Below are 26,111 nucleotides of genomic sequence, written 5' to 3'. Positions count from 1 at the left end.
TCTCGCCGTCCCGCGATGCGCGCCGCCATTTCGGATCCTAATGCGCATGCGCGGGCGGCCGCGCATGCGCATTTCTCGTGAGGAATGCGCATGCGCGGCCGCCCGCGCATGCGCATTAGGATCCGATTCGGTGGCGGCGCGAACGGCGGGACGGCGAGAGGGAGCCCCGGGGACGCGGCAGACAAGGTAAGTGTTTTTAAAAGCTTTTTATACATTTATTTATGTATTTAGGGAGGGCGGGAGGGAGGCGGGCGGCGCGGAGTGGGGCTACGCGGAGTGCGCGGGTGGGCGTAGTTGTGCGCCCACTTCGTGTAGCTCCGCGGAGCCCCACTCCGCACACTACGCCCAGGGTTAGTTTGACTGTGGTTCGGACTGGTTCAACAACTTTGACTAGTCCAATATCTTTGCCTGTAATGTCCTAGACTTTAGGCAACACAGTGTCTCTCAGCTCAACGGGTAGATCCTTTTTGGTCAGTATGGGATACATTCCCATGTGAGGTCTCTATCTGGAAATTTTAAAAACAAACTCTTCATCACTGGTATGAAAATCAATAATTTAACATACCTAGTAGATCTCATCCAAGCAGATTCACTAAACAAGTATACCCCAACTGAAATCAATGTTGATCCTCAGAGGACCCTATTTTAACAGGAACTGGTCTTGAAATTGGGGTGGAAATCTTTTTTTTAACTCCTTCAACTTGGATACTTTCTTCTTAGAGAGGCATGTTAGGACCCTCTGCTGTTCTTACAGTAAAGCGGGTAGCACCTCTACATCCACATATGGACCACTCTGGTCTACCTCTAAGGCTGTGCCAAGCATGCAGTTCTCCTACCCCCTCAAGCCCTGTCAGCCTGACAGGTCCTGATGAAAATCGTCTGTCTGAATAAAATAATGTGAAGCATTTTGATTTTGGAATGAATTTCTATTCATCTGCTGGTTCTGATTCATATTGTACCTTTGTACCTGAACATTCTGTTGAGGCATTGGTGCTTGAGATATCTGCATTGATTGGGATGTAATAGGATTTTTTTTTTTATTTATTTTTTTATTAAATTGAAAACAGACATCGGAGAGACATTGTGCAGTTATGAATATTTGAGTTATCATGAGCAGCAAGTTAGCCAAGCAAAACAAACCATTATTACCCTCCCCTCCCTCCTTTACCAAAAAATAGACCCCTTCACACATGACCGCTTCCATCTCAACATTCATCATCAGACTCCTCATCTGAGCTATCGTCATCAGATTCAGGTATTGGATCACAGATATCTTCCCTGTAGGTGTTCCAGGCAGTCCATATTTTAGTCCATTTTCGGGGGCATTTGCGATTAATATACACAGTTCTTTCAGTGATCATGGTAATGTCCATATCCCTACACCAAGCCTCCAATGAGGGTAATTCCGGTGATCCCCACCTCTGCGCCACATTACGTTTAGCCACCATGATGCCGAGTGTCGCCCACATTTGCCCATACCTCGTTAAGTCGTTGGGTTCCCAAACATTGAGGAGGTCTCTGCGAGGTTCAGGCAATATGGAAACGTTTAGAGTCTGTGACACTGTACGGAGGATCTTGCGCCAGAAGTCAGTTATTATAGGACAGTCCCAGATCGTATGAAAAAAGGAGCCCACACTACCATATCCCCTTAGGCAAAATGGATGTTGTGCTCTGCCTATTTTGTGTAGCGTGTGTCGAGTGAGATATGTGCGATGTAGGACTTTAAGCTGGACAAGCCTCAATCGGGTCGGGATTCCCACCTCTCTAGGTGATGCTAGCGCCATTTGCCATTCCGTCTCGTCCATAGCGCCAACCTCAGCCGCCCATTTTTCCTTCAAGGCTATTGTGGGGTCCGGTTGGTTATTAATCAACTTACGGTACGTGAACGAAATGGCACGTTTTGCCATATAATCCGTTAGGAATCTGTCTTCCAAGGGAGAGGATTCAGGTATGTTGGTGTTCTGCGGAGGTGCCGTGAGGAGTGCATGCCTGATTTGTATGTAACGGAATGTCTCCGTAGGTGCCAGTTCGTATTGCCTTTGCAGCTGATCAAAAGGAATGACCGTGCCCTTGTCCCATAAGTCGCCTACCTGGGAGATTCCTATGTTGTCCCATTGTGCAAAGCCTCTAGTGTTCCTAAGTGACTCGAGCTGTTTCTTGTCCCAGAGTGGTGTGAGTTTTGTGAGGGTCCCCTTCCATCCCAAGTGCGCCTGTGCTGCATGCCATATCATGACTGTGTGTTTCGTGGGCCCCTCCAGCTTTGTCGCCCTTTGTTTATTATATAAGGCCGCTAACATGCTGTCAGTTCCTAGCTGCGCCCTATCCGCCTTGTAGGCGGGGTCCGTGTGTGGGGCATGTACCCATTGGTTTATGATTTTGAGATGCGCTGCCCAGTAGTAGAGATGTATGTTAGGGAGCACTATGCCGCCATCGTACCAGTCGCGGTGCAATTTAGTTTGTGCAATGCGTGCAGGCTTATTACCCCAAAGAAGTGTGGACACCAGTGCCGATATCTGCTGAAAGTATCGCTGAGGCACCAGAAATGGCGTATTTTCAAGCGCGTATAAAAAACGGGGTAATGCCATCATTTTAAAGAGTGCAGCCTTGCCAAGCATCGTGAGGGGCAATGATTCCCAGTGCGACACATCTCTACGCAGCCGGTCCAAAGGGGGTGCTAGATTGTTAGAGAAGAAGGCAGCAGGGTCAGTTGTTATATGTATACCCAGGTACATAAATGAGTCTTGGGATATTTGCAGCGGGCAGTGGGGGGGGAAGTAGGGGTTCCGGCCCTTTAAGTAAATACAATACTGACTTTGCCCAGTTAATGGTATAGCCCGAAACTGTTCCGAAGGCAGCACAAATCCCGAGGAGAGTCGGCAGAGCGTTCGTTGGATCTGTCATGTACACCAGGATATCGTCTGCATATAGGGATACTCGGTCCTCCCAGCCTTCCGTCCATGTTATACCGCGCAGCAGAGGAGTTGTTCTAAGGCATATCACCAAGGGTTCTAACACTAGGGCAAACAGAAGCGGCGACAGAGGGCATCCCTGTTGAGTCCCTCTTGCCAATTGCACAGCACCCGAGAGTCGGCCGTTCGCCGCAATACAAGCCACCGGATCCGTATAAAGAAGCCGGATCCAGGCACAAAACCTTGGATCGAAGCCCAGACGTGGGAGAACCGCAAAGAGGTAGTTCCAGTCCACCATGTCAAAGGCCATTCTGGCGTCCAATGAGAGGACAGCCGATGGCTCCGACAGGACATGCTTACGTGCCAACGCACTATGCAAACGGCGAAGATTAAGCGCGGTGTTCCTATTCGCATAAAGCCGGACTGGTCCGGGTGTATCAACTCAGGCAAATGTGCTTGCAGCTGGTTAGCAACCACTTTAGCTAATATTTTGGGTTCCGCATTGAGTAGTGAAATGGGACGGTATGATTGAGATTTCGCTGGGGGCTTCCCTGGTTTTGGAATCGCCACAATTGTAGCTACTCTCTGGTCCCAAGGCAGCACACCCAGTTCCAGACAGTCATTGTACATGTTAAGCAAATGGGGGCAAAGAGTGTCCTCCATGACCTTGTATAGTACCAGCAGGATCCCATTGGGACCCAGAGCCTTTCCGGATTGTAGTGATTGTATCCCGCAAATATTTCGGCAATCGTGAAGTCTGCGTCGAGCTTTATGGACGCTTCCGGCGCAAGACAAGGTACGTCCACGCTGCACAACATTTTTTCGGCCCCCACCACCGTGCTGTCAGAGTGCGCAGAATATATTGTTCGGAAATGGTCAGCTAGTGCGCCCACTATTTCCTCCGGGTCTGTCGTAAAACCACCCTCTGTTGTTCTGAGCTGCGCTATTGTTCGAGCTGCTCGTTCTCTCCTGTCGAGCCAGGCCAGAAGCCTCCCCGCTTTATCCCCCGCTTCATAAATTTTGTGTTTGGTAGCTGCCAGAGCGGCCAATGTATCTTGTCGGAGGTGTTCTCTATATTGTTGTTGTTTGAGATGAAGAGTATGGGCCACTTCCGGTGTAGGATTGGTGGTGTAGTCAGCGTTTGCCGCCTGTAGTTCTTGTTCTAGGGTCAAAAGATCTCGATGTTTTGTGTGTTTGTATCCAGTAATGGATGCAATTGCCTGTCCTCGGAGAACTGTTTTATAGGCCTCCCACAAGATGGCAGGTGAACTGACCGAAGTCTTGTTTTCCTTAAAGAAATGTTTTGTGGTCTTAAGGAGTTCCTTCCTGATCTGTGGGACTTGTAGGTACCCCGGGAAGATTGGGTAGAGCCGTTTGTGGGACGTGCAGCGTGAGGAGTAAGTGAGGACTATTGGGGAATGGTCAGAGATACCTCTAGGTCCTATGGTAATGCGGACTACGCAGGAGAGACTGGATATTGAGGCAAGGATGTAATCTATCCTAGACAGACTATTGTGCGCTGCGGAGTGAAAGGTGTATTGTTTTGTCATAGGGTGTTTACGTCTCCATACATCCACCAACCCCAGTGCCTCACTAAAGCTCTGCAAGGGAGAGACCTCGGCCGATGGGGCCCTCACCGGGTGTCTGTCCATGCCTGGGTCCAATATGGTGTTAAAGTCTCCGCCAATGAGAATATCTCCATCGGGCAGAGACAACAGAAAGTTACTTAGGGCCGGGAGCACCGCCTTTTGCAGCGCCGGGGGGACATACACTGAGACTATATTGATCAATCTGCCCTCCCACTGCCCATGTATCGCCACAAACCTGCCCTGGTCATCGTGTTTAGTCTGTAACAGTAAGAAAGGGGAGTTTTTTCGCAGTAAAATACCCGTACCCCTGGACCCGCTAGTGAATTCAGAGTGGACCACCATTTGGAACCCCCATCTGTCCATTGCTTTACATGCTGTGCCCGTTAAGTGGGTCTCTTGTAAAAGTGCCAGTGTAGGGTTTCGACGCTTCAGGGCTCGCAACACCAGGCCTCTTTTAATTCTGTCGCCCAACCCGTGGACGTTCCACGTAAGCAATTTGAGCGGTGGCACAGCGACTATGCTGCCCTCTATCTGGGTACTAGTGTGTGGTGTGTTTGGCGCCATCAAAGTGTGGGATGTCTTTTGGATAGTGCGATTCACAAGTGTTATGCAAAGATCCAACCCGCTGCAAACACCACTCTATTAGGTCCATTCCAATGTAAACTGAAAACAACATAGAAAAATTCTGAACATTACCTTCCCAAAAAGCATCCCCCCTCCCTGGCTCCCTGCCTAGCGGACTTTGAACTGCCCGCCACCCCAACTCAGCAGAGTGCTTCCTCCCAGCCCACAACAGTGTACTTGCGTGAAGGGGGTACGAAGTCCAGCGTAAACGTGACCCCTCCGGATCAGCTGGGCTCGCCTTTGTCCAGTGTCCAGAGCCGGCTAGATAAAACCTAGCTGTCTGTCATTAAACAGGAAATTAAAGTGCAACTTGTAATCCGAGGGTTCAGTTCAGCCACTACCAAGGTCGTCCGCGCCCACTCTCTGCGCGTTGTCTTGCTCCGGCGTGAAAAGGTCCTGACTATCACCTCCCTCGTCGTCGGTCCTCTGAGGTGGTTCTTTGTTCCCCCGCCTGGGTCTGCCCGTTTTCCTCCATCCCTCAAGCCAGTCATATGCTTCTTCTGGAGTTTCGAAAAAGAGTGTTTTTCCTTCAGCTACAACTCATAGTCGTGCTGGGAACAGCATTGAATAGGGCACGTCCCGGTCTCGTAACGCCTTCTTGACTTCGATGAAGCTGCGACGGCGTTTCGCCACTGCTGCTGTGTAGTCGGGAAAGAATGAAATGGACGAGTTGAGAAGGCGAATTGGTGGGGAGATCCGCGCCGTTTGGAGAATGACGTCTCTGTCTCGGAAATTGAAGAGACGAGCTAGCACAGGTCTAGGAGGTGCCCCAGGTTTGGCCCTTCCGCCCGGCACCCTGTGTGCCCGTTCCACAGGCCTTCCTTAGGCCGTCTATGTTTTCGGCGCGTCCGGCCTTCCACAAGGTCTTCACTCCCGGCAGGCAGGCGCCAGGCTCCCACACCTCCGCTTCGCCCCCAGCGACCGTTGGCGCCTACCCGGGGGGAGTGGGCGACTCGAGGCCCCGGCTTCCCTCGCAGCAGCAGGCCGCTACTACGTAGATGCTGCTGATTTCGGTTCTGGTCGTCGGATGAATGCCCAAGTCTCGGCAGTCGTCGCCGCTCGGTCACTGGTCTCTGTTGGAGCCTCGGCCCTCCGAGATATTGCAGGATAATCAGTCGGATCGATTGGAAGGGGCACTTCACCTCCGGAGCTCGCTCAGCACGCAGCCATCTTGTGGGCTGCTAGCCACGCCCCCCTGTAATAGGATTTTTGACTCTCTGTCTTTGTGTCTGTTAAATCTGGACCATGTAATTTTCATAAAACTGCATTTCCTCCATTCTGCATCTGATTTGCTAAATTATTTACATGAAATTTACATTGCGCTTCCAATGTCCACATTTTCCACACACGTGATAAGGATTTATTTTCTTCAAAGACAACAAATAAATGCCCGTTCTAGAATCCACTGAAACACCACAACTGGAAATTCTGTTGCTGAACACCATTATCACCTTGCATCACATGAGCTGTTTTAAGTCCTCCCAGTGCTGAAACTGCGCAAAATATTCTGTACATTTTGTACTGCTTTCATCTGTGCTATCGTTAATTTCTCTTTCAACTTGTTGTGCGTTATGCTGCTGAATCATGGTTGTAATCTCAGGTCTCAAACCTTTCACAAATCTGTAAACAAAATGTCCCATATCGTTTTCTGTCACATATTCTGTTTCACTGTACTGTCTGAAAAACTGTATCATTCTCTTGTAAAAAGCATGAACTGATTCTTAAAGTTCTTGAGTATTTCTGTCAATTTTAAGCAAATTGATTTCTTTAGGAGAAATCTTGGTTCTCAGGAAACTAATCACTTGTTGGTATTTCTTCAATACCACTGCAGATGGGGCACGTGCTGTAGAATCCGTCTCTGCGTCATGCCAATCAACAGAAATTTTACACTCTGTTCACAAGTCTCCAGGAACCACAATGTCAAACAACATATACAATCTATCCACAATAGTTTTGAGATTTTCACAAACCCTTTCAATCTGTCTGTACCATACTACTGGGTTATCTCTCAATTTCTGGAATTCATTTGTGAATGACAAAATATCACCTTTAGTCCATGGCACATGCACTAAAACCTCCAGAAGGTACCTCTCAAAAGAAGCATCTGTACATCACCAAATCTTTCATCAATTACAATTGGAAGTCACTGGATCCTAACTCTGTACTTTCTTCTTTTTAGACCATCTACTTTCCCATCTCTCTCTCATTCCATTTCTTGATCAATGTCATCAGTACATTAATCTGTAATTGCATTCCTGTTGGGTTCATGTTTGCAAAATCTTTAATACTTGCCAAACCGTTGATTTCTGAATGTTGATTTTATATGTATGAGGCAACTCACCTAGCTACTCATGTATTTGTCTCGCTTCTCTAATAACACATAAACAATAGTTCCTCTTCCTGGTAGGTATCTAATCGCGATGAATTTAGATTTCCCAATATTTTTTTCTTCCAGCTCTACTTTCAGCTTGGCTACATCTAATATTTTCCCTATCACTGGGACTGGAGCAGCATCAGAACTTTGATTATTATTAATTGGAGTACTAATTGCTTTAAGCCTATCATTTCATTCTTGTGGAATAAGTCCAGATGTTTCTCTTGAAATGCTTGAATGCAAATCTCTATTAGTCAAATCTGTACTTGTTTCAAGTTGCATGTCTATTGCAGATGTATCAGGAACTGAAATACCCACTGGCGCAGCCATTTCAGTATCATGATAACTTATTTTAGAAGGTGTACCTGTTCTGGGGACAAAAAAGGTGGTAAACAATTTCTCTCCATGGATAGATTTGTTTCTGATTTAATGTGGAATGTATACTCTTAGTACCAGTAGTTTCACTTTCAGCTGGAACCAATGGTTTCCAAAGCAACAATGTTGTTGTCAAATCTATTGAATTACTATGTACAGCATTCATTCCTGCAGGTACAGTCAGAGTGTGTGCAGTATTTACCTGTGACCCAGATTTATAAAGAAGTACCGCTGGACCAATAGTAACAGGAACAGTTAAAGCATCTGGAGTGTTCAATTCAATTGGTTTCAATGTAACTGATAATTCTGTTCCCCCTCTTACTGGAGAAACTGGTGAAGTTTCTTACGATACGTCAGGCATAACAGGAGCATTTAGAATCTCAGCTGTATTTTTGTCTGTCGTACTCTTACTCTGAGATCCATTGTATGGGGGTGAATGAATCAACGATAAGTCATTTATTGACATATGGGACAGCACCTGGTGGCCCACCGCCCTCGGAAGCCCACCTACCCCCTAAGACCACACCAACAACCTTAGCATCATACTCGACTCATCACTCACCATGAACAGACAGGTCAACGCCGTCACCTCCAGCTGCTTCAACACCCTCTGCATCCTCCTCAAGACATTCAAGTGGATCCCCCCTGAGTCAAGGAAGACAGACATCCACGCACTCATCACCAGCAGATAGGAATATGGAAATACACTGTACGCCGGCATCAACAAGTCCCTACTCCAAAAACTCCAGACAATACAGAACACCTCCGCCAGACTCATCCTCTGCATCCCCCGATACGAATACATCAGTCAACACCTACAAAGTATCCACGGGCTCCACGTGGAGAAAAGAGTCACTTTCAAAATCCTCACTCATGCCTACAAATGCCTACACAACAACTGATCCAAATAACTCAACAACAGAATCCACTTCCACGTACCCAAAAAAACCTCCGATCTTCCAACCTCGCCCTGGCCAAAACCCTGCGCATCCATAAAGCCAGAGCAGGCGGAAGATCCTTCTTTCACATTGCGGCGAAGACCTGGAACGAGCTGCCGGCAAACATCAGTCTCGTCGACCTGGCTCTTCAGCTAAACAGATCTGCGGACCCCCTCCCCCCCAGCACCTTGAGACCCTCACGGGTGAGTAGCACGCTTATAATTCCCTGATTGATTGACTGATTTAATAGATCATCATGTATGTCAATATCTTTTCCTCCCACTTCAGCATCACTCTTTTTTTATCTCAGGGTGTTTCCTTTTCTCTTTTCGTCTCTCCCCAATTTCTCCTTCAGCAGGTATCAAGGGATACATTCTTGTTCCCTGAACATCGTGCTTTTTGTTGAGCATCCCATCTAGCTTCTGCATGGTAATCTAAGGTTTTCCTATACCTTGCATACTATTTTTCTTTCTCTTTCTGATAAGCTAGGTGTTTCCAATTATTTAATGCTTCAATTTGAACAGGTCTAGGAGGTGGCTTCATTTTGTGTAGTTTCCTTCTCAAATTGTCAATGATTCTCAAATTAAATGTTCCATAACGAGGAAACCTTAGACCCTAATCTTTCTCTGTAATTTCATGTCAATGTTCAAGCCAAAGACATGGATGTAATCTTTTGTCCAGCAATACGATGTATCCTGGTGTACCCTCAGTAGGTGTAGCTTCTCCTATTCTAATAGGCTTGGTCACTTCTCCTTGTATCAGTTTTTGTAAAGCTGTGAAAAACCTAATTTTGTATTCAATATTCAATTTGGTATCCACAAATGTTTTCCTCAAAACCAGGAAATAAAATCGCAATCAATAACAGTGTGACATTGTATGACATAGTCAACCAATCTCAGCGCGGTTTTATACCAACTGACCAATCACAGCACGATACTCTGTGTCATCAATCTCATTCCTTGCAGCAGCTCACCCTTCTTTTCAATTTTCTTCGGTGTGATTTCAAAGCAGATATACCTGACAATATGCACACCTTTCAGCATAAAACTATCTGTTCCACTAAAGGAAGAATGTCTTTCACTCAAAGGTAATACAAAATAATCATAATTCTATACTTGTACTTCTCATTCACTTCAAATAAAATCTTGACCACTTGGATTTCACCCTTAATTGATACTGTTACTCCCTTGGCACCTGAGATCAACTACACCAATCGTTTACCACTAACACTCAAAAGGAAGTCCCTTTCCATAAGATGTTGTCGATGATGTCTCACAACAAACATCACAAGGCAGCAGACAACTTACTTAGTATCTTCTACACTAAGACAATCACATAGGCAAATATCACGGGATCATAGTCCACAAACAGGCCAGATAATAACTTCAACTTCTTTGCATTAAAGCACCACAATCATACATAGATTTTAACCATTTTATGGACTTTAACCATACCATCACTTCACTCAATCAACACATAACCATTTTAAAACACCAGAATCTTAAGCCAAAGCAGACAGAAAGCGCAACCCTATTAATACTCACACTCCGTTTTCTGCTACAAGTCGTAGAAATCTGTCAGTTACTCCATTGATCCATCCGTTGAACCATGGGAATTTTGGGCTTTTGAACTGGACAGGGAAATCATATTTGGACACCCTAAACCTTTTACGTCACTAGACTGAACAAATACTCTGCTACCAAGTTTTTTTGCAGCGTGAGGCTAAATACACTCGTGAGCATACCCTTAACAGTCTTACTGGGCCCACATGGGTACGATTTTTATTCAGTTTCAAAACTTCACCTCAGAGGCGGTGGTCCTCAGATGGACCTTTCTCTGTCGCAGTGAGGGGTGAGGAAACAGGGTGTCCAACTGTCAACTACCCAATGAGGATCATTAATTGTAGCCAGTTTGCAAATTGGTGATCAGATTCAGGTATATTACTCTCAAAACCATGCTATAGAAAAAAAGTATTGCAAATCTCCTAAAGAAGTTTAGTCTAACAAGAATCATACAAACCAAGAGCTCTGCTGTGGCTACGCAGAACAAGAGCAAAAGAACCTGATATTCTGAAAATAATCAGTGACTATCTCTGTTATGCATTTAAAATCAGCAGTTTCTACAGAGAAAAAATTAGAAACAATAAGGCTCAAACAATTTAGAGGATTTAGTTATTGTATTAAAGATCCAAAATCAATGCATATAAGTAACATTTTAAGAATCTCAGTCATAAATCTAACAGTTAAAGTCCACTAGCGGAAAAGTCGATGGGAATGGGCAAGGGGGAATGGAGGATAAATCACGAAAGTCCAAGTCTGATTTCTCACCAAACTGCTCCAAATTATCCAATAGGCAAGTTCATAAGCAAGGCAAAGGGTCATAAAAGTAAATTCAACATGAAGGTTGGAGGCAAGAAAAGATGAAACAGGGTTGTCTGAGCTTAGGTAAAGCTCTCCTCAAAAATGTCTCATACTCCTGCTCCTGAATGAAGTAATCATAAATTTCATATTTGTCATCATGACATCAATGAACGGTCCACAAAGGTTTGATTGTCAGGAGATCATCCTTCCGTCTTTCCAGGTATAAATTGTTACTCTGGCATTTTTTCCCATACACATCAAGAGAAATCACTGTCCATTCTAACCTTACAGGTTCGTTGACAAAGAGCTTATTTACTTAGTTTCCCTCCAAGGATATAAGAAGAGTACATTCTCCCATCATTCTCAAACAAAAGGGGAAAAGAAAGATCTTTATTGTCAAAAGGAATTTCGCATGATCCAATAAAACAAACAGCAACATTAGAGAAAATGTATCAAAGTTGATTGCACAGGCTATGAAATAATGCAGCTTAAGGAGAAAAGGCATCTCAATATGTTTTAAATTCAACATGCCACATTTAGTAAAATAAACTCCTAGTAACTAGGCTCAAGCATAATGAAATACATTATACATATCATATATAAGCATTTTATATGCTGTCAGTAATAATTACACAGAACTTCAATATGCTTACACCAACTGTGTCTCAAAGAAAAGCACCAGGTCTGAGCCCTCCTCCCACTAGGGGAAGCCGGCAAGTCAGAGATTGTTAAGACCCGCCCTCCCCTCAGAATCTTCTGCTCTGTTTTCTAGCTCATGGACCTTGGCCGTAAGGTACCATAGCTGCCCTTCTAGGTCAGACACTGTGGGCCGAATCTCGATCCACGTCCTCTCTGCTTATGTGTCACAGGAAGTGAGTTTTCTTTGGTCATCGCGTAATAGTCCCACTTCCACTGCCACCGGATCAAACCTGATGCATAGATCCTGCCTGCTGTCAGCTATGTCAATAATATATTTGTACAGCGTAGCGTCCGCTAGGGTTGTGGCTGGTTTCTCTAGTGGCGTCACCTGCATAGTTTAAGTGGGCCCGCCTCTGGACACGCCACTGGCTGGGAGCCCCATCTCCCCTACGTTCCATTGCTGGAGGTGATGGGCCAACATGTGCTGAAGTGGCAGCAGTATTGTTGGGTTAACAGACTCCTGGAGGGGGGGAAGTGTTGTGTTGCAATAGGTGTCTGGAACCTGCAGATCTGCCTGTCCCCTGGATTTGACTGTAAGGCCTCACACCGGGACGGCACACACAGTCTCAGCGATGGGCTCCTTGATGAGTACCCCTGGCTTTGCACAGCAATCTCCTGCATAGTCAGGGTCCCACATGGGTGTCAAGTGATGCCCAGAGGAAGGCAAGGCACCATTCACAACTGGCCACAGCAGAGGGTCTCCAGTGGGGCCCCCAGTCGGTTTTAGTCATCTGGAACATCGGGACCCGTAACACGCTGCAAGCCTACCCAAGATGTGGCAAGGGGTGCCACGAGCTGTCCAAATTCTGCACAGGCTTCCAGGGATGCAGTCAGTGGGGTAAAATGGAAGGCAAAAGGCAAGTGCTGGGCAACAATGTCAGGCATTAGTGAGGAGTAAAAAATGTGTGGCTTTTGGAGAGGATCTATGAGCTCCCTGCCACACTCTAGTCAATTCATCTGATGGGAGGCAAAATGGCTCCCTCTGCACCCATTCGTGGACAAGCTAGCTCTCCCACCTCAACATGAATGGGGACAGTTTCGGGTCAATGATTTCAGCAGATAACGAGGTGCTCCAAATGGTGGGTTGTTTATGTGGTGTGTTGGGGGGAAGAGTCACCTTCAGCAGCCCAAGGGCACGCAGTAGAGTGCACAACTGCCCTCCAATGCGGGACACTATATTAGGAGCCCAGGAATCACAGGGCTTGTGTAGTACTTGATGTGTGTCGGCTAGCCTAGTCACAGTACCCTCCGTGTGCACCAGCTGATGCTCTAGTTCTCAGGAATCAGAGGCACAGTCGGAGCATCTGACGTGGATAAGCACTATCCATTATATAGTCCAATAGTGCCAATACAGAGGGTGGGGACCCTCAAGAAGCCGCATGTGCAGTATTAGGGCCAAGACAGCCCACTGTGTGGGTCACTGTCACAGCTTGTCTGGGCCCATGGAAGGAAAATCTGCTTGCAGATACACAGCAATTCAGTGGTCTAGTTCCAGGGCCTCGCAGGCCTACAAAAGAGGAGGGAGGGCAGATCTCCACTCCAAGGTCAGTGGTTGAGAAAGTGGCTGCAGTGCTATTCCCTCATTGCTATTCGGGCCCACCTGGTTATGCCGGCTCTGCTCACACCGCCGGATGACTCGCGCCCTGGATGCGCGGTCTCGGTCAGGTCTGGGCATAATGGGTATCCCCCAACAGTCTCTCCTGCCCCAAGGACAGCCCAATCAATGTCATCAATTTGGCTCATCATGGGCCTCCTTCCTCAATGCCATGGGAATATCACAGTATTATTCAGCGGATGACCCCCCTCATGGAAGGCAAAGGGTGTCAAAAGAGGTGTGGCCTGGGGTCCCAACCCACAGGGGAACTGTGGGTGCAGTGTGAAAGCTGCAGGGGCCTTTTGGTGCAGGCCGCTGGCATAGCTCGTAGGGACCCCCTGGGGGAAGATACTCACAGTTTTGATTGCACACTGCAGCTTGACTCCAGGAACGCCAAGGTCTTCAGGGAGGGGGCGGATCACTATGCCAACATCAGGACTGAAACGCATGGAGCAGTCCTTGGGTCCTGCTCAGGACTTGCAGACTCAGCCTGTGCCTAAGGATGACACGCGCCCAGGCCCCACAGTCTGGCTAGGTTGAAGGCGCAGTGCCAGCCTCCCAACAGTTTCTCTGGACTTGGAGTGGCACCTGTAGAGACTATCGGCATTCAGGTTATTCTGACTGCTGCTGGATTGTTGGGTCGCTGACCGCAATGGTCTCAAGACATGACCTCCATCTTGCTGAAGTTAGCCATGCCCCCAGTCCAGGAGTTGACTTGACCTGTGACTGGAGTAGTAACATGAGTGACACATGCACCACACATTACTTTCAGGGAAAATGTAATAGGTACCTTGCCTACGTAATTGAAATATAAATACATTAGTAGAAAGTTAAGGGAGAACACAACTACCTGCCTGGAGATCCATTTCAGTGTGCTTACCTAGTTAGTGAAGTTGGGGAAAGTTCTACTGCTGAAGTAGCGCACAAGGAAAGATGATTATTAATGCAGCACAATGAGTTTCTGTCTATATACAGAGAAGGGGCAAGTCTCCATTGAAGACACTGCATGGAGTCTTGCGTCTTCCTAATATGATCGCTGGCATCAAGATGCAACTGTGCGATCCTATCTTGAAAAGAGGGGTTAACGAAGAATCATCACAGGCTAGTGCTTTACTCATGAGTAGAAGAACGAAAGGGCAGAACAGTGGCCACACGGGTGATTCCTAAGAAAGCCATGCTCAACAGTGGAATAAAAACTAAGTTTTAGGAGGCATTTTGCAATGGAGGACTAGTTCTCAGAAATGTAGGGCCACAAGCCAACAAAAATAACCAACTAAAACAATAGAATGTTACATAGAGTACCATTGCAGGAGAGAACAGGTCAGGTTGTTTAAATCTGATGGTATCATGGAATATGTACTTTTGTGCTTGTTGGTGCTTGATCATAAACTTGAATAGAAGGACCATGCAGAAGTGGTTGCAATATTAAATATAAGTGAGCACCATGGCAACCTATTGAGGCAGCTCATACCTTTTTAGTATATTGTTAAACATATTTTTAGCCAAATCGTAATTGTTTATAACTTCCAGTTTTAGATCTTTGGAGTAGGGTTTGGGGTGCTAGAATGTCATGGAAGAAGCATAGATCAAAGGATACATTTTTAGAGGCTTTACTGAGCTGAGGTTCTAGAAACATATTGGCATTGAGAGTAGTTCCCAAGTTATGGCCCTTTTTATTTGGGCTTTGGGGACACACAAAGGAGTGGGAGTTGAACAGAAGTCAGGAGTAGTAACACGACTTCCATATTTTACTTCCACATTTGATACATTGGGACAGAATCAATTGTTATACATTCATTTTGAAATGTGTGAGGTAGTCAACAACTCTCTAACAATATCCAGGCTCTCCTGATAATTTTTTATGTTTCTGTGTATCATCAGAATACATATGAGTAAATATATTGATATATATTATATATATATATTAATATTATAATTTACAAAATATTTATATAAATAAATATGGTTTCCTAGCAAAGATGACTAAAATGAGCAGCAAGTAAATATTGATGAGTAGCATCGTCAAAATTTTTTATCTTTACCCGTTGCCATTTTGTCCTGGTGAGACATGACTAAAAAGTGATGTGACCCTTTCAGGGTTGGTAACTCCAAGTTTTCCATTGGATTACTATTGGATTTTTTTTTTATTGTTGATGTCACCAAAAGAGCAATGCAAATCCATGGTCAATCCTGCCCTTTGTCACGCAAAGTGAAAAATAATTCCCTTGCTCTCAAAGGTGATCTAGGTTCTGCTCTGTGGACAGACTACAGACTAGAAGCCACTGAAGAGGTTGTTCTGTGCTAGGTAAGTAGTGAATTTTACAGCCAACACCACTTCAAGAATCAGTAACGCGGGAGAGGACGGACACCAGACTTTGACTGGGTTCTTTCGTGATAAATTGCAGACTATCCTGACATTATATGGTCCATGTTAAACCCAGCGGTTTCTGGCTGGCTGAGATGAATCAAAGGCTGTCTGAATCACCCATCCTAGACAGGATGAGTACGATACATGTATCCAATAATCTGTGCTCAGCTTGGCACAGAGCAGTCAGGGTTATCCTCGGGCTCAATGTGTAAAGTATTAGCACCTCACCACCCTCACAACACACTACAGACACTACAAAAAGACTCCACGCTAAATGTATAAAACACTGGCCTTTGCATTACACAAACACGCATCGAAAGCAACACGATATATACATTGAAATCCAAAACAATCTACACATTCACTATATACTTTACAGTTATATGCAATTGTAAAACTTTCCCATTAGCAGCAGAACGGCATAACCATTTATGCCCTAGTCAGAGGTAATCAACAAACATGACATTCCCAATATTGCATATCCCAACATTTGCAATGGTCAAGAAATCACAGGTCTTTGATTACACCTCATTACTCAGTCCCTCCAGTCACACAACTACCCCAGTCAACAATGCATGTTGCCCCTGATGATTATTATGTTTCAACCACCTGAAGTGGAAAGAAACAATTACTTACTTTCTTCCATTCAGATTAGGTCTCCAGGCACCCGATGGCACTTGCAAGAGTGAGGGATCACGATCCCCCCATAGACGAAAGGTTGTGACCCAGGCAGCTGGCACACTTCAATGTCTGGAGAAATGAATCCCTTCAGGTGGAGGTACATGCTGCCGTAACTCCCCACAGCCAGATATAGGTGCCCACAAGGCACAACAAAACCTCTCAGGCCTGTCACAATGTTCTCCACAACAAAGTACTTTGTGACATGAGCCAACGCGTTTCGTTCATTTAAACTTTGTCAGGGCTGAATATACAAGTGGCATCAATAACAGCAAGAAGTGATGAAAAAGCGACCGACCAGTGTAGCAGCCCCCCGCCCTTTATGTGTTATGCAGATCTTCCTACCAACGGACCGAAAAAAGCTTTTTTTGGTCCGTCGGTAGGAAGATCTGCATATGACATAAAGGGCGGGCGGCTGCTACACTGTTCGGTCGCTTTTTCTTCACTTCTTGCGGTAATTGATGCCGCTGAGGAGCATTTAAGTTACATTCCCTGAGTATATGTCTTACCCCTAGGCAAGAGACTTACAGCTAACTTTATTCAGCCAATTACGTATACACCAATTATCAGTATGTATATTTTATTTATTTATTTATTTGTGTTTTATAGAGCGCAAACTAGACACGTAAGGGTATCAGAGCGCTCTACAGGATTGACAAGTAGTATACAAAAGAACTTAGGAGGGGCGGATACACTTGGGATAAAAACAGGTAGATACATTTTATAAGAAACAGGCGGTCTTGAATCCCATATGGGATGCCCAGAGGTGCCGGGTGGATATCATCCGGAACACCATGGAGTGGCCATAACAGAAGGTAGAACAAAGTTGCTGGGGTGATTGAATGCAAGTGTTAGGAGAGGAATTTGCCCATTAGGAAAGTTTTGGCCTCCGTTTTAAAGCGTGCCGGAGACGGAATTCTTCTAATGGCGGGCAGGAGTGAGTTCCAAATTCTTGGTGCAGCCCCAGAGAAGGCTCAATTGTACTTTTTCGTTTTTTCTGAAAGCTTATATGACAAGCACAGCACTTTGGCACTGATTGGCAAACATGCTTACAGTCCTAAAGCTAGCACCTAGATCAGCGGAAAACTGGGAAGGAGAAAAGCAAAAAGTCGAGGGAAAGCACCCCAGAAAAAGATTTATATCCAACAGTCCACATTTTTCTGCAGTAGACAAGGTGGGTTAGAACACCTTCCGAAACATAATCAAAAGAATGTTCATGTTTTTTGTTTTTGTTCCAACTGCTTTGAGGTTGATCACATTTATATATATTACCATAATTTATGGTTGAATTAAAAAAATACTGGAGTATCTGTACGCTATTATGATGTGCAATCCACTAATTGATTGTGCTCCTCCTTGGATGATGTAGAGTTATTTTAGATGGGGTCCCTTTAGATTTCTAGGGGAAATTAAAAGAACTAGGGCCATAGTGTATTGCTCCATTCTGTGTCAATGGGGGAATAAAATTAGGATCCGTTGATATTTTTCTTTTATTGTCAACTTCGTTTCGAGCCGCGAGGTAAATCCTTTCTAGTACTTGCTGGTTTCAGGACGCTCAAATATTTGCTAATTGTACTTAACTTTATGTACAATTCCTTATTTCATTTTTTTTTGTCAATCTACCTGCACAAATCCTGTAGGCAGAGAGCAGTTTTAATTAAATATTTATCATAGACACTCTCATGCCCAAAATTGCTCCGTTACTGTTATAGAACCGGTAAGAAAGGATTAATAATTTTTCATTTATTATGCATGTTATTGTTTTCTCTGTGTTACATTTTTTGTTGGTCATGTTTCATTTTTTGAGATGTGGTTAAGTAAAAAAAAGAAATTAAAAATTATTTTCTGAAACTTATTTTATGTGTTTTCAGTCTCTAATGTTTGAGAATTGTGCTTGTCGATTGTAAATATTTTAAAAGTTTCATGAACAAGCTTGATTCATACCTACTAAACATAATGGACCTCATAAGTGCCCCAAAATCCAAGAGGGTTACTGTGCACATGGTAAATACCAATACCACAGGATAATGTATTTACAGGCTATGTAAAAACTGCAGTGTTCTCAATCAATCAATCAATCATAGTATTTGTATAGCGCGCTATTCACCCGGGAGGGTCTCAAGGCGCTTGGGGGAGGGGTCCGCTACTGCTCGAACAGCCAGGTCTTGAGTTGTTTCCTGAAGGCGAGATGGTCCTGTGTCAGCCGGAGGTGGATGAGGAGGGAGTTCCATGTCTTGGCTGCCAGGTAGGAGAAGGATCTTCCTCCGGCGGTGGCTCTTCGGATGCGTGGTACGGCGACGAGGGCGAGGCTTGTAGAACGTAGCTAGCGGGTGGGCGTGTAGAAGGTCAAGCGGTTGTTGAGGTACTTGTGGCCCATGTCGTGGAGAGACTTGTGTGCGTGGGTAAGAAGCCTGAACGTGATCCTTTTGCTGACGGGGAGCCAGTGCAGGTCCCTCAGGTCGCCGGAGATGTGGCTGCGTCGGGGGATGTCCAAGATGAGTCGGGCGGAGGCGTTCTGTATGCGCTGGAGTCTTTTCTGTAGCTTGGCTGTGGTTCCGGCATAGAGGGTGTTCCCGTAGTCCAGTCGGCTGGTGACGAGTGCCTGGGTGACCATCTTCCTGGTTTCGGTCGGGATCCAGCAGAAGATCTTTCGGAGCATACGCATACGCAGGGTGTTGAAGCACAATGAGGAGACGGCGTTGACTTGTCTGGTCATCGAGAGGGAAGAGTCCAGGATGAAGCCCAGGTTGCGTGCGTGGTCTGTTGGCTTGGGAGCAGTGCCCAGGGCGGGAGGCCACCAGGAGTCGTCCCAGGCAGAGGACTTCCGTCTTGTCTGAGTTCAGTTTCAGGCGGCTGTTCTTCATCCACTCGGCGACGTCTTTCATCCCTTCGTGTAGGCTCGTTCTGGCGGTGGCGGGGTCTCTGGTGACGGAGAGGATCAGTTGGGTGTTGTTGGCATAGGAAATGATGTTGAGGTTGTGTTGGCGTGCGATGGCTGCAAGAGGTCTCATGTAGACGTTGAAGAGGGTTGGGCTGAGCGATGATCCTTGCGGTACGCCGCAGATGACTTCGGTGGCCTCGGATCGGAACGGGGGGAGGCGGACTCTTTGTGTTCTTCCGGCGAGGAATGAGATGATCCACTCCAGTGCCTTTTCTTGGATACCGATGTTGCTGAGGCGTTGAACTAGGGTGCGGTGGCAGACGGTGTCGAACGCTGCAGAGAGGTCCAGGAGGATGAGGGCCACTGTTTCCCCGTTGTTGAGCAGGGCTCGGATGTCGTCGGTGGCTGCGATGAGGGCGGTCTCGGTGTTGTGGTTGGCTCGGAAGCCGGACTGCGAGGGGTCGAGGGATCCGTTTGTCTCAAGGCAGGCTGCAAGCTGTCTGTTGACGGTCTGAGTGTCTGAGTGTACGTGCTCAGAATGAGACATAACATGAATAATGGGGGCTTACACATCAAATCTGCAGTTTCACTTTTTTTCAAGCAGGTTTCTTTCACATATTTCTTGATTTTCATAGTGTGATGTAACAGAGAAACATTTCAAGGATTATACCATATGTTAATTATTCACTTTTTCCTGGAACAAATTATGCTCAGCAGCGTTTTCTCCGCAATGGCGGAGGAGCATCTCCCCACAGGGTCAGAGCCAGCAGCTGAAAAATAAAACAATATTTTATCATTGTTTTGTTTGTCAAATGCTGGCTGAGCCAGCGTGTGTAAGGAGGGGTGGTGCCGGGCCATGGGAGGGAGGAGGAATGGAGTGGTATGTGCACTTCTAAGTGTGCATGTCTGTTTGGCCAGCTGTCTTAGTCCGACCAAACAGACAAGCGGAGTGAGGTTTCTCCAACCCAGCTGTATTGCACAGCCAGGCTGGAGAAAATATCACAGGCTCCCTGTGCCTGAGTGAGCATTAAACCAGCCTGCTTAAGCCAATCCCTATGTTGCTTTCATACTTGGTAATATCATCAAAACAGTGCAGGGATTGAACAGGGAGTCTCTGATGCTGTCCCAGTGTCAGGAAGCAGAGGACCAACGAGGCACAAGGTGGCCACCACCTTCAGGTAAGTCTTATTTATTTTAATTTATAAACCTCCCATACCTGTTCTCCACTTGCACCCCCTCCACCTGCCACACCACTTTTTGTTTGTGTCGCTCGCCACTGATTATGACATGTAAAGACTGGCAGAATGAGTGCTTGGAAAATACCCCATATACTGTGTTTTGCTGTTCAGAACAGGGTACAACATGCTGTATCACCATGTCAACCACCCTTCTGTGTCGACAAACTCAGAAAGGGGAAGTAATACTGCACCTGGTAAATATTGAAACCTGTGGTAAGTGTATATATTGAATACAATATTACAGCTCTAAATTCAGTATTAAACCAAATACCTAACTCGTTGTAGAGAAGTGGTAGATAGCTTCCTGACTTATTGGCAAGTAGTACTTGAGATTTTGAGAAGATATAAATGTTGATAGTCTGAGCATCAAATTCTAATATTGTTTATCAGTGTGAGTTTATTGAGATGTTGTAATATTTTCATCAGGTTCCAGAAATAAGAGACGAAGAGTCAGATGGGCTTGATGGCAGTACCTTACTAGATTGGAAAATTTCACAGCCTGTCAGTCGAAGCAGCTCTGGAGCCTCAACACGGAAGTGCATTTCAGCTCTTGCGCCGCAGGTAAACAACACTGGTACTCCAAAGTGACATGATCTTGATTCCATTAGGTGCAAGCTGAGTGATGTGCCATGATATAATTATGAAAACCACACACTTCTATTCATCACTTTTCTGACTAAAGTTATTTAAAAAAATTACCAAATTATATTGACTGAAATATGGAGATTAAACAGAGAAAATAGAAGTTCAGCAGGTGAAGAACTTCCTAGTCTATTTTCCATGTATCCCTTGGTGGAAATGTCATAATTGCTAAATATTATTATTCTAATAATCTATAAAAGTATAGTGGGCAATCATTGTAAAGCTTCACTAGTAGGCAAGAGTAAGAGGAGTTAAAACAATATGCACTATTTTTATTCTGGTTATACAATCAGTTGTGGAACATGTTAAACAGGAAAGCGTGTGTGAGGAAACAAATTTGAAGGACGCAGCAAAGTAGAAAACTCAATCACAATTGAGTGTTCATCAGAACACAATAGTTCCTTACAAATTTTAAGATCCATATTTGAGAGCAATAAAATCAACACGAATCTTATATCTCTGACAGAAAGCTGCTTACGTGAAAACAAGTAAATGGGAATGAATTTGGCCATCTGCTCCAATTTAATGTATAGAAGACAAGCGGTCAGCCCGGGCATCTAACTCCTCAGAACCCCACAAACTAATCTGTGGAGTGCCTGTAGGTTCATCAGCCAGCCCAATCCTCTTCAACACATACATGATCCCATGATCCCTCTGGCCAGTGTCATCCGAGCATACATCATCAACATTCTCTCCACTGCCAATGACACACAGCTGATACTTTCTCTCTCAGGCACGAGCCCCCACACAATAAACAAGTTCACTGCCTGCATGACCGAAGTCGCTCGCTGGATGAAAGTCAACTGTCTCAAGCTCAACACCAAAAAGACAGAAGTTGTGTTATTTGGCAAGAACACCCCAGCAAGGGACTCCAGTGGTGGAGAGTCGAACTTGGACACAACATTCAGAACCCATACCAGGAACGTCAGAAAAGTCATCATCCACAAACTGGACATGACCGCACATGTCAGCTCAATCACTGCATCCTGCTTCCACACCCTGAAGATGCTGAGGAAGATCTTCAAATGTCTAGCAAGCATCACAAGAAAAACTGTCACTCACACCCTAGTTAACAGCAAGTTAGACTGTGGGAACAACCTCTCTGCTGGTGATCCAGTGGTCCACCAACAACAGATACTCCACTACCATATACTTACCTGGGCCCATAAAAACTCACAGTGGTTAACACCGCTGGTTCGGTTCAAGATTTATAAAAATTTACAAACTGTTTAGGATTCGTTTATTTAATACCTCTGCTCAGTCTTCAACTAACCGTTCACAGATCAACAAGTTCTTTCCTCTGGTCGATGGACCATTAGTTGAACTAGTTGATGGTGATCATTAACTGCAGCTAACTATCTATACTTTAAGTAAATCACCACAGACTCAAGAAGTTTTTAAAGCTTGATCTAAATTTTAGATGCATGTGAACAGCCTCAATACAGTGCAATCACCATCATTCATAAGAGGGAAATTTCAATTAATAAACACAATGCCTTATCTCTAACTCAGGCAATAACTGATGTCGGAAAGGGAGAGGACAGAGAGAAAAGTTCAAAACATTTGCAGATAACAGAAAATTATATTTACCAAGGATGGTGTGAAAGACCAACCCCCCTGGCCAAAGGGCTGGTGGGGGTCCCCTGAGAATAGATTCAGGAGACAAACACTTCAGGACACGAATCAGAACAGGATAGTTACCCTCCCTAAGATACCGACGATTGCGCCACACCCCTCTCTGACACTCTCTTCCTCCTCGAGATTCTTCCGTGATCTTCAAATCTAACCCTATTAAATTAGAATGGAAATTTCTTCTTCAGGTTCTGCAATCAGCTCTTCATCAGCGATTTACAGCATCAGCTTCTCTCCCAGCATTTGGCATGTCTCCAGCAGCATCTCTCCTCAGCTCTGCATCCTTTGATCTCCAACTAACTAACTAAAACTATCTTAATTATACCTTTCATTCAGCATGTTCCCCCCTTTAATGTTTCAATATCGTAAAATACAAAATCTGATGGGTCCGGCAAAGAGGTGTCTTCATCACACCATGCTTACATGTCACTAAATTCAGTTAAACCATTGTTCGTAAACCCAACCCCTTCCTTTTTATTCATAAATTCTATTCCCATACACGACATGTATCAATATTGCAACATTAATGACACTACAATGAATAGAACATTTCACTATTGAACTCTGCACTATTCGTTCCCAGGCTGCAGCACTCAATCTTGGCTCTTTTTCAACTGCTGTGTCATTGACCTTCATGGCTTCACTCAGTGGGCATGCCCGGACTTCACATCATTCAGCTCATTCAGTTATGCGAGAAAGGCGCAAATATGCACCAATGAAAAAGTCAAAAGACCGATGTTAATTTCTCAAAATAAGTGGTTGCACTGTACACTACCCACCTCTACTCTATCCCATTTTATTTATTTGACTTATCCCCGCGTTAGTATTAGCAAAATAGCTTGCTCTAATTTTAAGTAAGCAGGTGCCATGCATGCGAGTCTTCAAGCCGCCATGTTAATAGCATCTGCTCATGCGTCAGAATTTCCCTCCAAGCATTACTTCGTAATACTATGTAGAAGTAGTTGACGCATGTGCAAAACAGATTTCCCGTTTAAAGCGGTATTAGTCCTTCTTCAATGTTATCTGTGTTAGTACACACATAAGCAAGATTCGCTTACCCAAAAGTGTTCATGTAAGTGCGTGTTAGTTTTCACAAAACTTTATTAATAACTTGTTATTGAGTTAAACGAGTGGATTGCTCCGAGCAAGTCTCTTCTCTCCAAGACTTTGCTCCATCACTGGGATCACCAAGCAACTCACTAAAAGACTATAAATCATCCAGAACTCAGCAACCAGACTTGTCCTCAGCCTCACACACAGAACCCAAATCACAACTTCACTGGCTACCAACGCACAAATGCTCTCAATTCAACTTCTTACACCCATTCATGGCGCTACATGACTAAGCCTGAACAGTCGTATCTCCTTCCACCAACCACCCAGATACCTCTGCTCCACAGGACTCCTGATCGCATTATCTCCCATGCGTAAACAGAACCATATCAGGAGGACGAGCGTTCTCTTACATTGCTCCTAAAGTGTGGAACAGACTTCCACTCCACATCAGAGCCTCCTTTTCTCTTCTTGAATTCCGCAAGCAGCTGAAGACCTAGCTTTTTAATTAACCAATCTACCATAAGCAGGGCAAGAAATACACATCTGCTCAGCACCAGAATACCAGTGCAATTTGAAATCCACATAACAATGCCAATAAGTGTCATTCAAAAAATGACCACATGATATCAGGAGTACAACTATTTGCCGCAGAAGGAGCAAGAATCATCAGATTTGAAGAAGGCATTTCAATGTATTTGAGATCAATCCTGTATATGCAAAGTGGTGATTTCTAAAGTTAGAGATGGAGAACAGTGAATGAGTATTGTTTTACTTTCTCATATGTTGTAGCCTTTCAATGAAGGATGTGGGTGGTGTATTTTTATGGACTACCACTAACTCTCTTCCAATTTTCCTAGAGGTCCATTTATGAAGGTAGTTGTGTAACTGTCAGGGATTGCTTCATCTAGAATAAGTGCTGCATTATCCCCTAACTAGGTTACTTTGATGACACTGAGGTCTGATTTATGGTCTCTGCATAGGCCATGCATGTCTCCTCTGTTTTTGCATAGTGATCTAGTAATGATTAACATGCATTAAAGTTCCTTGTTGTTTTACCAGGAAGGGATTCTAGATAGACGTTTACTACGGCTCTTAATAGGAGTACATGTGTAACCATCCCCAGATAGAAATAGACTTTGAAAATGTGTATGCATACCAGCGTATGTGTATGTTTGGGGTTGTAACAGCCTTCATAGGACAATTCTGCCCGGTAACACAGAATTACACACAACTATATTTTTAGAAGTGTAAAGACACATTTTAAAAAGCCCAGTCCTATTTTCCACTTGTTAAACATTTGAGCATGTAATTTCAATATAGGTGCACAAATGGCTTTCAGAATTGAGCCTTTCATTGTTGAATATGTAAAGGACAAAAAATTATATGTCGCAATTTTGGTCTTTTGACGCATGTGTCTTGTTCTTCCCTTATGATTATGCTATTGATTTTGCTTTATTGGTTAGAGATACAATTTTACCAAATAGTTTGTTTTATTGTAAGATAGATGCATTTGTATTACTTTTTCTTCATGGAATTGATAATTACTTCAAAACTTTTTAAGCTTATATTCCAATGGCACATACAATGTTAAATTAAAATGTCTTTCAAAATAAATTGTATGTGGTTTATGTAAAGATATTTAAAAAACATATGCACATTTACATACACCAATTAGTTTAAGCAAAAGACAGATGGTATATACAAAGAAGGTAGGTAAAAGAAGATTTTAACAAGACCAACTTGTGGCAAATTGGTTCCAAATGATCAGTACATTTGAATTTGCCACATCGGCCAGTATTGTAAATACTGAGCACTTCTCTGATCTGCACACGGTGCACCATTAACAGAATGGGCCTGGGCCAGAACTGAACCGATATCCAAGTAAGAAGAAACCCTGGGGCTTAGTGACACCCCCCAAGTAAATGCATTTTTGGCTTGGTAGAGAGGTCTTGAGTGGGGCCTGCTATGTCTGTGTCGTTTTTTCTTGCCATCCCAATTTCACTAAGAGGTTTTAACATGTTAATTTTTTGCATCAGTATCTTAAATATATTTAGGCCCAGATATACAAAGATTTTGCATTGGGGTTGCATCAGCTTTTCAAGGAAGTCCTGACACAAAATCTTTTTATGAATTTACAGAGCCATGCAAATGTCG

The 26,111-nt window shown here is 44.6% G+C and overlaps 1 protein-coding gene across 1 annotated transcript in view; it reads left to right on the top strand.

Moving 5' to 3' along the window:
* The window catches only part of LOC144806682 (ras and EF-hand domain-containing protein-like), a gene marked incomplete at its 5' end in the record, with an annotated part of 200,041 nt that overhangs the window by 113,851 nt on the left and 60,079 nt on the right, over positions 1–26,111 (top strand). Inside the window, one exon of the mRNA XM_078672989.1 lies at positions 21,054–21,188. Within this exon, the coding sequence (XP_078529115.1) occupies positions 21,054–21,188 (135 nt within the window). The remainder of the gene's footprint in view (positions 1–21,053; positions 21,189–26,111) is intronic.

This window comes from Lissotriton helveticus, unplaced genomic scaffold (genome assembly GCF_964261635.1).
Source record: "Lissotriton helveticus unplaced genomic scaffold, aLisHel1.1 SCAFFOLD_953, whole genome shotgun sequence".
Taxonomy (NCBI): Eukaryota; Metazoa; Chordata; class Amphibia; order Caudata; family Salamandridae; genus Lissotriton; species Lissotriton helveticus.
This window is presented reverse-complemented; position numbering and strand designations above follow the sequence as displayed.